This window comes from Callionymus lyra, chromosome 13, assembly GCF_982586985.1.
Source record: "Callionymus lyra chromosome 13, fCalLyr1.hap1.1, whole genome shotgun sequence".
Classification (NCBI taxonomy): domain Eukaryota; kingdom Metazoa; phylum Chordata; class Actinopteri; order Syngnathiformes; family Callionymidae; genus Callionymus; species Callionymus lyra.
Genome location: NC_141830.1, coordinates 14,909,636 through 14,921,457, shown reverse-complemented (window position 1 = coordinate 14,921,457; position 11,822 = coordinate 14,909,636). Strand labels below are relative to the sequence as shown.

Below are 11,822 nucleotides of genomic sequence, written 5' to 3'. Positions count from 1 at the left end.
CAAAATATGTTTTTCAAAGAATCTGTGTATTGGTAAACATCCCTGATCTCTAGTAAACCTTTGAATCTAGAAGTTACTGTTATGTGAACAGAAATGAGCTTCTACCAATGTTACCAATGTAATGTGAATCGATTCTTGTTTCTTTGTATCAGCCAAATAACATTTTTTTTCAATATCAGGGTCTACATATCTGGATATGCCAGATCCTAAAAAGGAATGAAACGGTGTGAGACGTCTTTCTTCCGCCTGTTATAAAAGCAGCCAAAGCAGATTGACAATTTAATTAAGTCCTACCAGGGCAGACGAAAGATTCAACCAGCAACATCTGTTTCAACCGTTGACAGATAAGTCTACCTGATGTTTCTGAAATAGGATTTACTTTCAAGCGTCTCTTTTAGCTTGGCAGCCTTCATATTATGATTACAAGACACTTAAATGAAGATCACAAATAGGAATCGGATTTCCTACCCACGCATTCCTGCTGACGAACTCAAAGGTAAATATCTATTAATTACTCCACGCCATATGTTCACTTTTTTTTTCAAGAAAATAAACATCAGTCAGTGAATCTCACGTGGCTGGAGATGAGAACATTGAGAAGTGAACATAAACTGTATGTCATAGATGATGCAAGAGGGAGCGCCATCTAGTGGGCTCTGAAAATAGGTATAATGCTCCAGTAATATGATGATGAAGCTTCATGAAGTTGACGAACAAATATTCAACTGAAACCTTAAATCATTTTTGAACTGAGGTCGCCACCTAGTGAGATCTTAAAATAAGACACAACTTAATGAAGCTTCATATCCCCAGTAAAAGTAACTTATTATGTAATTATTAATGACATTTTTAAGAAGTTCTTATAGTGTAAATGAGTGGTTTTATTATAGCTTGATTAGGGATTTGTACAGTGTTTCCCTAGTTTCCCTGCAGTAAAAAAGGACAACTGGTTCTGTTTATCACATGTAAATCGACTCACACCATTTCACGACGGCCATTTCGAAAGAACAAAACCCAAAGAAGAAGTGATTCTCAAATTCAATGGCTCTTTTATTTTCAAAAAAGCTTCACTGAAGTATTTACAGTTTGTGCAAAAACATTTAAAGGTTTTCAAGGACTTTACATTGTAAGTTAAACCTCAAGGCACATACATGGGACAACATCAACATTTCATCATGAGAAAGAAAAATTGAAACTTTGGTTCCTAAGAAAGTGGAGATGGCAACACTGTGAGGGAGGATGGGGATGTGTTGCAAAAGAAAAAAAAGAAATACAGCCTTTTTTCTGTTCAACATGCATCGTCACTTTCTATCCTCCTGTCCTCAGTAACAATCGTGATTGTTGGTCAAACAAACAAACAAAAAAAGAAGAAATAAATCCACTTTACCTTTTGAGTGATGATAAAGTACAATGCAAATGAAATCGTAACTTTGCAACTTCAGTTGGAGAACAAATAAAGACAGATCATTTTCCATTTCAAGCGCTCACTGATCTCGGAACATAATTATTTAAACTCAAATCAATAGGCTTTAAGGGAGATTATGTCTCTGCACCCTGATACAAGTATAATAAACCAGCGCTGGCACTCCAGTCTGTAACATGTTACGCATAATTCCATTGGTCACAGCATTCTTTCATCAAGAAAAGAGAATATTAGGAGTAATGTAAACCGCAGAAGAACCACCAAAGCTCCTTTCGAGACTGGATGAGTCATTAGCTACGCCACGCACGGCTGAAGGTCTGGCACTAGAGATGAACACTCTCGTGTTCACAAATGTATTTCATGCTCCGTGTTGTCTTTTCCCCTCCCATCAGCGATGGTTTTGACTGGCCACTATTCAGCCAGTTCTCTTTCGGTCCTTCTCTTTGACTCACTTCATTCCCTCCCGTTGATCATTCAGTGCCGCGTCACAAATGTAAGGCAAATACTTGTGTCTGTTAGACATTCACCATGAGTGGGAATAGCATAAAAAAAAAACAGCGCGAAACACATGAGCGACTTCTAATGAGGGCTGCACAAAACAAGGAAAATAAACTTTGACATGTGTGTGTACTCTGAATTAAAACCAATTAACTGAAGTGTGCACCGGTTGGAAGAAGAAGAAAAAAAAATCCCGTCAGAAAATACAACCTTTAAAAGATCAATAACTAGGTTTATTAATTCACGACACTAAGATTCCATCTTTGATTTTTCAATAATAGTTCTTATAATCCACTCCACAATGTTAGATTAGATTGTCAACAAACTAATCTATTTAACTGTCCTTTTTTCAGCAGTGGAGCCCAATAATTCTGATCCTTGAGGTGTCTGATACCAAAAAAAAAAAAGATTATTGAACTAAATTATGTGTAGCTAGTTATCACGGTCAGCTGAAAGTTGTTTTATTTTCGAAACCGTCGGCTTCTGACAGCTTCAAGATATTTAAAAAATAAGCTTGTAAATGGGTGAAAATGAGAAAATCACAAGCTCTCTATGGGGTCATTTTGTTGGTGAGAAACCAGTCTAGAGCTCCTGCTGACTCAGCGTTATTACGTTTAACTCCAAAGGAAAGCGTTCATATACATATATAAATGCATTACTTTAATGATCTGGATCATCTTTTCCAATTAGTTGTTAAAATGCTTTAATAAAAGAGTAACATTTTAATGAGAAAACCATTAAAAAATAAACAGCCTATTAACTCCAATACTATCTAATTAAGCAGCAATAGGAGAATTACACAATTTCCTTTAGGGGATTCTTCACACCGGTGACAAACCCTTTCAAAGTTTTCTTCTGTGAATGTTCCGAATCGTGACTCTATGCTGAGATCAATCTTAAGTCTATTGTGCAGCCCTCGAGCTCACCCCACAGCACAGATCACCGGACACAGAGCAGCTCTGGTGGGAATACGGTCAAATGTTGCACACGTGATGAACCGTTGTGGAGGTGTCAGTTAAGCCTCATGACTACTGATGTGGTGGTGGTGGGGGGGGGGCAGATCCAAGACGAGGTCAGTCAGTGCATCTGGGTGGTCAATGTGTAGCGGGTGTGCCGATATATTGGCAGACATTAGTTAAAAAATAATAACATGGTGATGCTTTGACAACCACAGAAGATTTCAGTGTTGATGAACGCAAAGAGAAAAAAAAAAAAGACATGACGAGGCATGTAGTGAATCCCAAATTCTTGTTTTCGCTGGAAACAAGTGTACTTTCTGTACAGAGGGGAAGAGTCATTAAGTTTTTATGTGGCACAAAATAATTTATTCTGAAACGATTTGCTTTTTACTTCAAGGGATACTTTTGCTGTTTTTTTTGGAATGCTTATTTGCTTATGTTAATCTCTTTGGATACATATGAATGTGTACGTTTTGGTTTTGAGTGGTAAATTAAAAGAGATTTTAGTGTTAATGAAGCTTGCAAAGCGAAGTATGTAAATTATATTTTTTGGCTGCAGAAGTGCAAAATCTGCCGACAATATTGCTTTACAGTATATAATTCTTTAAATGTTAGTCCCAAATTATGAGGCTGTTTGACCAATTATCACTGTTAAGAAAACGGAAAGTGACTACTTTGACAATCTTTAAGAAGGCTAACTTAAGTAGTAATTCAATAGCATTAAAAACAAAAGGGTATCTTTTCTTTTTTAATATTTTACTTAACCAACATTATAATTTGCAGTTAAAAATATACATTTAAACATATACTTTGAGTGAAAGTGTTGCCTATGCATGTATATAAGATTTTAGTTAATGTGTGTTTGTTTAGCTCAATTCCACAACTTATAATAAGCAAGTAAATTACATTTAATCATGAAAAAATAATTGTTCTAGTGTTGTGTTGAAGATGTGGGTAACTTTAAATTGAATATGAAGCTGCATCATTTAAAATATTGATACAAAGCATTAAAAAACATTGTTTGTGTCCCCAGATATGTGGCTACTTTTATTAGCCAACTTGTAGGTCAGCAAAATCATAAGCTTAAAACGGTGGCTCCATATGAAACGTTTTATGTATTCGCTGTTTATCATGGTGACAGTTGGAGACGTTCACAAATTAAACAAGTCGGAGCTATTGCTGGAATTACACTAAGCGGAGCCGCTTTGAGATACGTCTGACCACTGAGCTAAATCCTTGAGGAGATCATCTCAACACTCAGGAAAGTACAAGCCCTTAAAAATCTCTCTACTTTCATCGTCGGGTCTAACTCCGAGCCGCGGAGCACCTAACAAAGAGTTAACACACACTAACAGCATGAGCCACACGCAGCCAAGTGAAAATAAAGTCGACATATTTTTCTCCCTTTTTTGGTACCGAGATCTAGAGGGGAGAGGGCGGAGGAGCTGCTGGGTTGACGGTGAGAACCCTTTAAGGTTGGCCCCTCGAAACAAAAATCTTGTCAAATCAAATAAAGTCTTCTTAAGAAGTGCATAATGATGACCTCTCGCTGGCACTTCATATGCGACGCTGCCACCACAGAGCCGGAGCTGAAGGGCAGGAAAACCACTTTAATTGAGCCCATGCCGGGATCAGAGGTGGGGGGGACTGACAGGAGGGCCGAGAAATGGCGAAATATGGTAAATCGGGTGAATAAGTAGTTTAATATGAAGCTTGAAGGACACCTGAACAGTTTAGAATAAAGCTGGATTTAGTTAAACGTGACCAATATCTACTATTTTACAGCAAAACGTTTTGAAAAAGCTAAATTTAAGAAATGGAAATTATCATGATGCTAAATATATTTTAAAAAAAGTCTAGTAATTGCATACAATTGACTTTCTGTTTCAAGATAGGAAAGTTTTTTTTTTATGACTTAAAATGTACTTTTCTCCAGAATTAACATGATTAAAAAAATATGCATCTTTTTCTGTTTTGTCTTTTTTCTACTCAATGAATTTGATCAGGTTTTGCTAATAATTGTGTCAGACTTAACTTGCTGTGTCAATTTTTGTTTCAATAATCAACGTGTTAAATTATATATGAAGGTTTTGAAAGTTTAAAAATACATCATGAAAATGAACATTTTAATTAAAAAAAAACCCACTGTTAATTTTAAATGATTCCACATCATTAAGCTGCTCGATCAGCTGTACTCATCTAAACAATGCTGTCTGTGTAATGTCATCTGGGTGATGGACTCTTGGGTTCGAGTTGCGGTAAAGTGATCTATGCAGCTTCTTTTTCCTGTCTGTCTCCGGTCCTCTGTCCCGCACACAAAGCTGAGGGAAACCGCCCCCTTGTGGCCTCACACACAAAAAACCCCCCAGGAAAACAAACAGTAAATGAGGGGATTTCTTCAAACATCACATCTCAGCAGATCCTTTCACCTCATTAGAAGCAATAATGTTGTTTTATTTTAATGCTTTCAGCAGCTCTGGCTCATGTTGCTCTTTATGAAAAAGCAAATTTGATAAAAACTGATTAAATGTCGACGACGTCAGTTATACTATTTTCTCCTCCATCTATAAAGGTCTCACAACACATTGCATTTTAGATCCACCTCTGCTCGTTTCCTGTCTTTTATTCTATGAAAAGAAAGTGCACTTTAGCTCTGTTTTTTCTGCCACCATTGAACCAGTGCTTATATTTCCACATATCGCTAATGAGCAGCGGCTGCGTTCCCCCTGTGCTATGTTGTTTTTACTACCGTGCCGATGTACAAGGGGGTGAGGTTGTGGGCGGGGGGGGGGGGGCTTTTGTGTTGTACTGCGCGGAAGGCCATGTATTTCGCTTCTGTGGTTAGCAAAGAATCCCAGCCCTCAAAGTGCCCAGCAACGTTGTCAGAAGCTACACCCATGATGCCGTGATTGTACAAATTCATGTCCATGTACAGTACTGACCATCAAAAGAAATGTTCTTTTTAAAACCCTGCTGGTTATAAAAAACAAAGAAACACTTTCTAAGATTAAAAAAGATAGCAGAGAATCCCACATTATTATCCACAGTATAAATTACATTGCAGACGGAACTTGGAAATATATATAATACAGATATATTTTACTAGAATTAAATGTTGTTTTTTTTCATTGTCTACACAAACAAATAATGTGTCATTTATGGATGTATTGTTTCGTGTGAATGCTGTCTTACAGTTCTGTGCTGCATCACGTGTGGCAGAACTCTGTACTGGGCACGTTGCTGCTCTTGCAGTAGGCTATGCTGTTGTTACTGAGGTGACAGTCCCTAAATCCGATCCCCCCGTTCGGAGTGTAGATGGGCTGAATGCGGAAATCTCCTTTAAGCAGCTGCTCATTGTTCAGTGCCACTATCTGGAAACTGGTTTCAGTCATCTCCAGAATGGAGTTATCCTTCTTGGTCCCAGCCTCACAGTAGTCGTCTTTCCTTCTGCCGCGGTTGTATTTCCATTTGGTGGAAGACGAGCGGTTCTTCCTGTGCATGTGCCAGCAGAAAAGACTAAGAAGTGTTATTAGGATGAGCAACACTGCCCCGCCTATGATGCCGGCCATAAGTAACGTGGAGTTCATTTTCTCCTGCGGAGCTTGTGCTGAGCCGGGAGGCTTGGTCGGCGAGGCCGGTTTGGTCCTGGCCTCATTGCAGATAGTATCCTCCCCGGGCCTGTAGGAGTTCCGACTATCCAGCACGTGCACACAGATCCTGTAGTTGGAGCGGGGTTCCAGGTTTGACAGCGTGATCTGTCGCTGACTCCCTACCACTGTTCGTTCCCGCATTCCTTCGTTTATTTGGCTTTGGCCCCTTTTGACCCAGGTGACCTTATAGGCTGTTACGGTGAAATAAGACGCCCATCTGACCTCGATGCAAGACGAGTTGACCACATGGAAGGATATCTGAAGTGGATCCTCGTAAGGAGGCAACGGGCCAGGGGGATTGTGATGGATGGGAGGTAACGGAGGTGACGGTGACTCGATGAAGAATGGGATTGGTGTTGTGATCGGGGTTGACATTGTAGGGGTAGTTGTCGGTGGGGGGGGAGGTGTTGAGCGCAAAGTGGGCCAAAAAGGCAGGTCAGCCTCTACTGGGCATTCAATATTATCTAGTGTAAGCTCTCGGATGGCCATGCCACGCACCTTTTCCGGACTCTGGCAGACAAATCCACGCGCGTTGATGGATGAAGGCAGCGACTTCAACCAGACCACCACCCATTTCACACCGCAGTCGCAGCGCCAAGGGTTATTTCGCACCATAAGATGCCTTAAGCTTGACAGGGTGTCAAACACGCCCTGTGTGAGAGTCTGAAGCTGATTGCTGGAAATGTCTAGTTTTTCAAGCCTGTTTAGTCCGGCGAAAGCAGCCACAGGGATCTGGTCTATCTGGTTCTCCTGGAGGCTGAGTTTGACCAGTGACTGACTTGGCAACAGAGGAGGGGGAAAGGTGAGTGAATTGCGAGCCAGTGCCAGCTCACGCAGGGTGGCCAGGTCCTGGAAGGTCCCTGGCGCAATCCCCTCATCTGTTAACAGGTTCCCATCAAGCAAAAGGCGCTGCAGGCGTGTCACATTTTGAAAGGCCTCCTCAGCTATAATAGCGATGCGATTCTCATCCAATCGTAGCTCTTTTAGGTCCTCTGGTAGGCCAATGGGAACGCTGCTCAGGTGATTCTTGGTGAGGAAGAGGAGTTTGAGACTCACCGCCTCCCTAAAAGCCCCTTCTTCCACTCCCACTGTGGAGATAGAGTTATCATCGAGGTGCAGCTCCTCTAGACGACTTAACTGGGCGAGAGCAGCCCTGGAGATCGTTTGTATATTGTTCTCCTGCAGATGCAGTACCCTGGTATTTTTGGGCAGATTAATAGGAAACTCATCCAGCTGGTTACCGTAGAGATATACTGTCTCCACAGTAGCCAGATTATGAAGTTCGACCGGGAAGCCAGCATTGTTGATCTGGTTGTTATGTAGGTAGATGACCTTAAAGCCATCCTGTATTCCCAGAGGCACTGATGACAGGCTACGTTCATTGCAGTACACAAACTCTTTGTCACAACGACACTCAGTTGGACATGAGGCTCCGGGTCGGAACTGCAAATGTAGGCTGAGAATAAAGGTCAACCATAATTGGCAAAATGAAGTCCAATCCTTATTCCAGTGTCCAGCCAGAAACTCCATAGTGGAAAAAGGAATCAGGAAACTGGCAACCAAAAGTAAAAAATTAATGTAACGGAAAAGGGAATTTCAAAAAGCAATGACATATATCCACTTAAAACCAAAACCAATTACAGTCCACTGGTTTGGTTATGATGCAGGTCAGGCTATAATCCTGTGAAAATCAGTCCTCAGCTGTAGAAATGATGGTCTCATTAATGGTGACCAGTCCTTTGACTGACTTCATCCATGCTGAGATATATGACCATTGCAGGGCTCTTTACTCGTTGCTCCATGCGGAGCTCAGCCAGCGCCAATTTGAAACCACACGAGAGAGAGCCACTGCGGGCACTGCTTGCCTGTCTTGTCACACACAGGTGGTCCTCAACCACGGCGTCGTCCAGGGAGGGTGACATTTGGATCCACTGACCTGAGAAGGTGAAGAAAGAAAAAAAGGGAATTTAGATTCATGTTTGCCAGGGATGAGAAAAGTGGTTCTCATTCAGATTCATCTCTACACACAGACACACACACACACACACACACACACACACACTAGATACTGAATCCACTGTCTTTTCTCTCTATCTTTTGACACAAGTCAACACGCGGTTCATTACCAAAGTCAAATAACGCACTGTTTAGTAGGAGGGAATCATCTGATAAATATTCAGAACAGCTCTTACACATCCGGTTTCACAGACATAAAGAAGGTCTTTATCCTTTTCACTCTATCAAAGGAAGGAATAGAATACGACAAGGACACAGTCATGGAAAAAAAATTTCAAGGATCATTAATAGCATTAAACTGTTCGGAAATGGTGAATGATTGAAAATATCTTCAGCTATAAATCAAAAAAATTATATAGAAATATGACTTGAAAATTGACAAGAGATCTTCTCCTCCGTCTTCCTTTTTTTGTTTTTTTCTTCTTCTTTAACACACATTGTGGGTTGAGCTACATGAGTAAACACACGAGCGCTTACAGTAAACAGACGAGGTGATTAGCCAGCGGCCTGAGCGGACGCTTGTTATAACACAGAATGCACCGCCATCAAAAACAAGATACAAAGCTCTGATAAAAGAGTGCGAGGTATACAAAGTGAAGGGCTGTTCAGAAATAAGCCGCTCATCTTATCGCCCATGTGACATATATATACACACACACGCTGTCAGAATGGGCTGCTGAAATAGTTTCCGGCCGCGATTAAATGATCAATACGTGCTATCTATCAGGGGTTTCTAGTAAAGCACAAGGCCACCGGATTGGTGTGGACCCCGGATCCATTATTCTGTGGTTTATGACCCATCAAACATTCCTTCCGGGGCTGCTTTACTGGCCGCCAATGCTCGCATGCTGCTAAGTTGAAGCTCCACTCAATGTGTGACATTAAATAATAGGTAAATAAATTTAGAATTGAGAATCTCAAATATATATAACGAATTATAGTGATTTACATCCATATGTTACCGCTCTGTTGACAACATGGATAGTAGACAGTTTTAGTGAAAATCCTTTAGCATGCATCTGATCTACTTTTCTAAATTGAAAGTGCTAAATTTAATCAAATAACCTTCGGGGGAAATGGGGAGTTGGGGGGGCATAAGCAAGCACATGAGGCGATAAAATGTGCTGGCAGAGCAGCAGAGTCAACAGCAGAAGGCAGCAGCATCAAGATTATTATAGCTACATAAATAACATGTCAAAAGGAATCCAAATAATGACCTTTACCAAGCATCTGAACAAAGGAACTCGATGTGGAATAGGTGAGCCATTAAAGTATAGGAAAAAGTTGAAAGAAAAAGTCACAAAAATGAATTTTTTTTTTTATTTGTTCAGTCGAGGAAACACTCTCACGTCAAGATGATGACTAGGATACGTGTCTAGGACAATCCGATTAGACCTGGATTTGCACTGAGAAATTTAATTAAAAGTTGATCACGTATTTAACGGTCCGTGAGAGGCGGATCAGGTTCACTTCAAAGCTCGCCCACTGAGAGGTGTTTATTTGAATCATTTCAAAAGAGTATTTGAAGCCAAGAGCAAATGCTGCTCCAATAAGACAGGTTTTCTCAGGGGCAGGGAATGTGGATTGCTCTGCTTTGTAGCCAGTAATCTTCAAATAACTCATTAACCTCGGACTGATTCCACTGCTGGGTTATAATTGATGGGGAAAGTCATTGGGAATTGGGCTTAATAGCGTTTGACATTCTCTCACTGTTAACTTTAATTCTCATTATTTGGGAATTTCTCAAGGAAAAGGCTGGACATCGACTGTACCTTAGTCTTTTCCTCATTTGCAACCCCCTCCACCTCGATCAACTTTTGCGCCTTCTCCCAGCGTCTGTCCTTCATGCGGTCCTACTGTGAGCTCATGCGTAAAGAGTCCGTTTGGTACCGCTGTGGCGCTCCGACCGCGACCTCGAGCCAGAACATAATAAATCCATCCAAGTCAAAAAAAAAAAGAAGAAAAGTCCAAAAACGGGTCTTTTTATATGTGAGGACTTCGGGTTTCAACTGTGCACCGGGAGAGCAGCGGGCTGATGGTAGCGTCCACCTATCCAACTCCGCGGTGTCGGAACCGTCTGGGCGCTCGGGGGTCCGGATCCGTGGCGGGCCATGACGGCTCCAGCTGCCTGCGCCCGGTTCCTTATTCCAGCCGCCGCAAAAACCAAGTTACCGTCAGCGTCTCTGCAGCTCAGACAGACTTCCCCGGAGTTGTTTTCTTAGATGGATCCAGTTGATAGTGCGACGTGTGCGCTCCCTCTCTTTCTCTCACCCACACACTCTCACTCTCTCCCTCTCTCTCCACCTCTCTCTCTCTCTCTCTCTCAGCCTCCAGTCCCTCCTCCTCAGAATAAAGAATGAATCTCCTCCAGAAGCTCCACGATGGCTTGAAGCCACAGATCCTCCCTTTCTGCCCTCACACTGCAGAAAATAGTTCATCTACTTTTTTTTTTCTCTCCCTTCCACGACCTCACCCTTATTTGCATCTTAATCCAACAATCTGTGTGGAACTCACACCCTCTTCCACTGACATATGGAAACAAAATGCCATCTCCGTTGATAAGTAAGAACGAAATGGAAGAAGCATACATCGATTTTAAATCTAAAATTAAAAAAAAAATAGACACAATTGGAGTTATAAGAATTGGTAATAAGAAAGTAAAATTATTTTATTTTATTTTATATATTATTAAAAGAAGAAAATTAAAGCGACTTCACCAATATATTTTATTTCATAAAAGTACCACCTCCTACATGAAAAAAAAAGACTGAAATACCTGGCCCCATTGTCTCTGGCACAGTCTTTGTCATTATTTATTTAATACAATTTGGTAGTTACCTTACCTTACATTTCACAATATGAAGGTCATATATAAGTGACATAAATCGGCCCATCAGTTCTAATTGTTTATGAAATAGTACATCAAAATATTCATGTAAAAGATTCCAAAGGGACATTTTAAAAAGTAATACGTGTGGTATCATGATAACAAAGTCCTCCATAAGTGACACACATTTTGTGGCAATCGGATTTTTAGTTATCCCTTTTTTCACTGTTCATCTTTTGGTGGACGGTCCCTTAAACGCCGTTTCTCTTGTGAGATCCACGTATTTTATCAGGACAATATGACAGAATATTTTGGTTCAAAAGCGCGTGTCGTCAACACAGCACGAAGCTCTGATTAGAAAGAGGTAAGATTTTTTATTCTGATCATTTTCGTTTCTGAGTTGTTCACTCGCAAAATTGCACTTTAGTGATCTATAAAAAAAATGCTTC

General features: G+C 40.8%; 1 protein-coding gene across 1 annotated transcript; it reads right to left on the bottom strand.

Moving 5' to 3' along the window:
• Nucleotides 1-1,029: 1,029 nt before the first annotated feature.
• Nucleotides 1,030-10,823, bottom strand: flrt2 (fibronectin leucine rich transmembrane protein 2). Its single transcript, XM_087805155.1, has 2 exons — nucleotides 10,319-10,823; nucleotides 1,030-8,466 (listed from the first exon to the last, which is right to left on the bottom strand). The coding sequence occupies exon 2, from the start codon at nucleotides 8,058-8,060 to the stop codon at nucleotides 6,087-6,089; it is 1,974 nt and encodes a 657-aa protein (XP_087661281.1). The 5' UTR covers nucleotides 8,061-8,466; nucleotides 10,319-10,823; the 3' UTR covers nucleotides 1,030-6,086.
• Nucleotides 10,824-11,822: the final 999 nt, after the last annotated feature.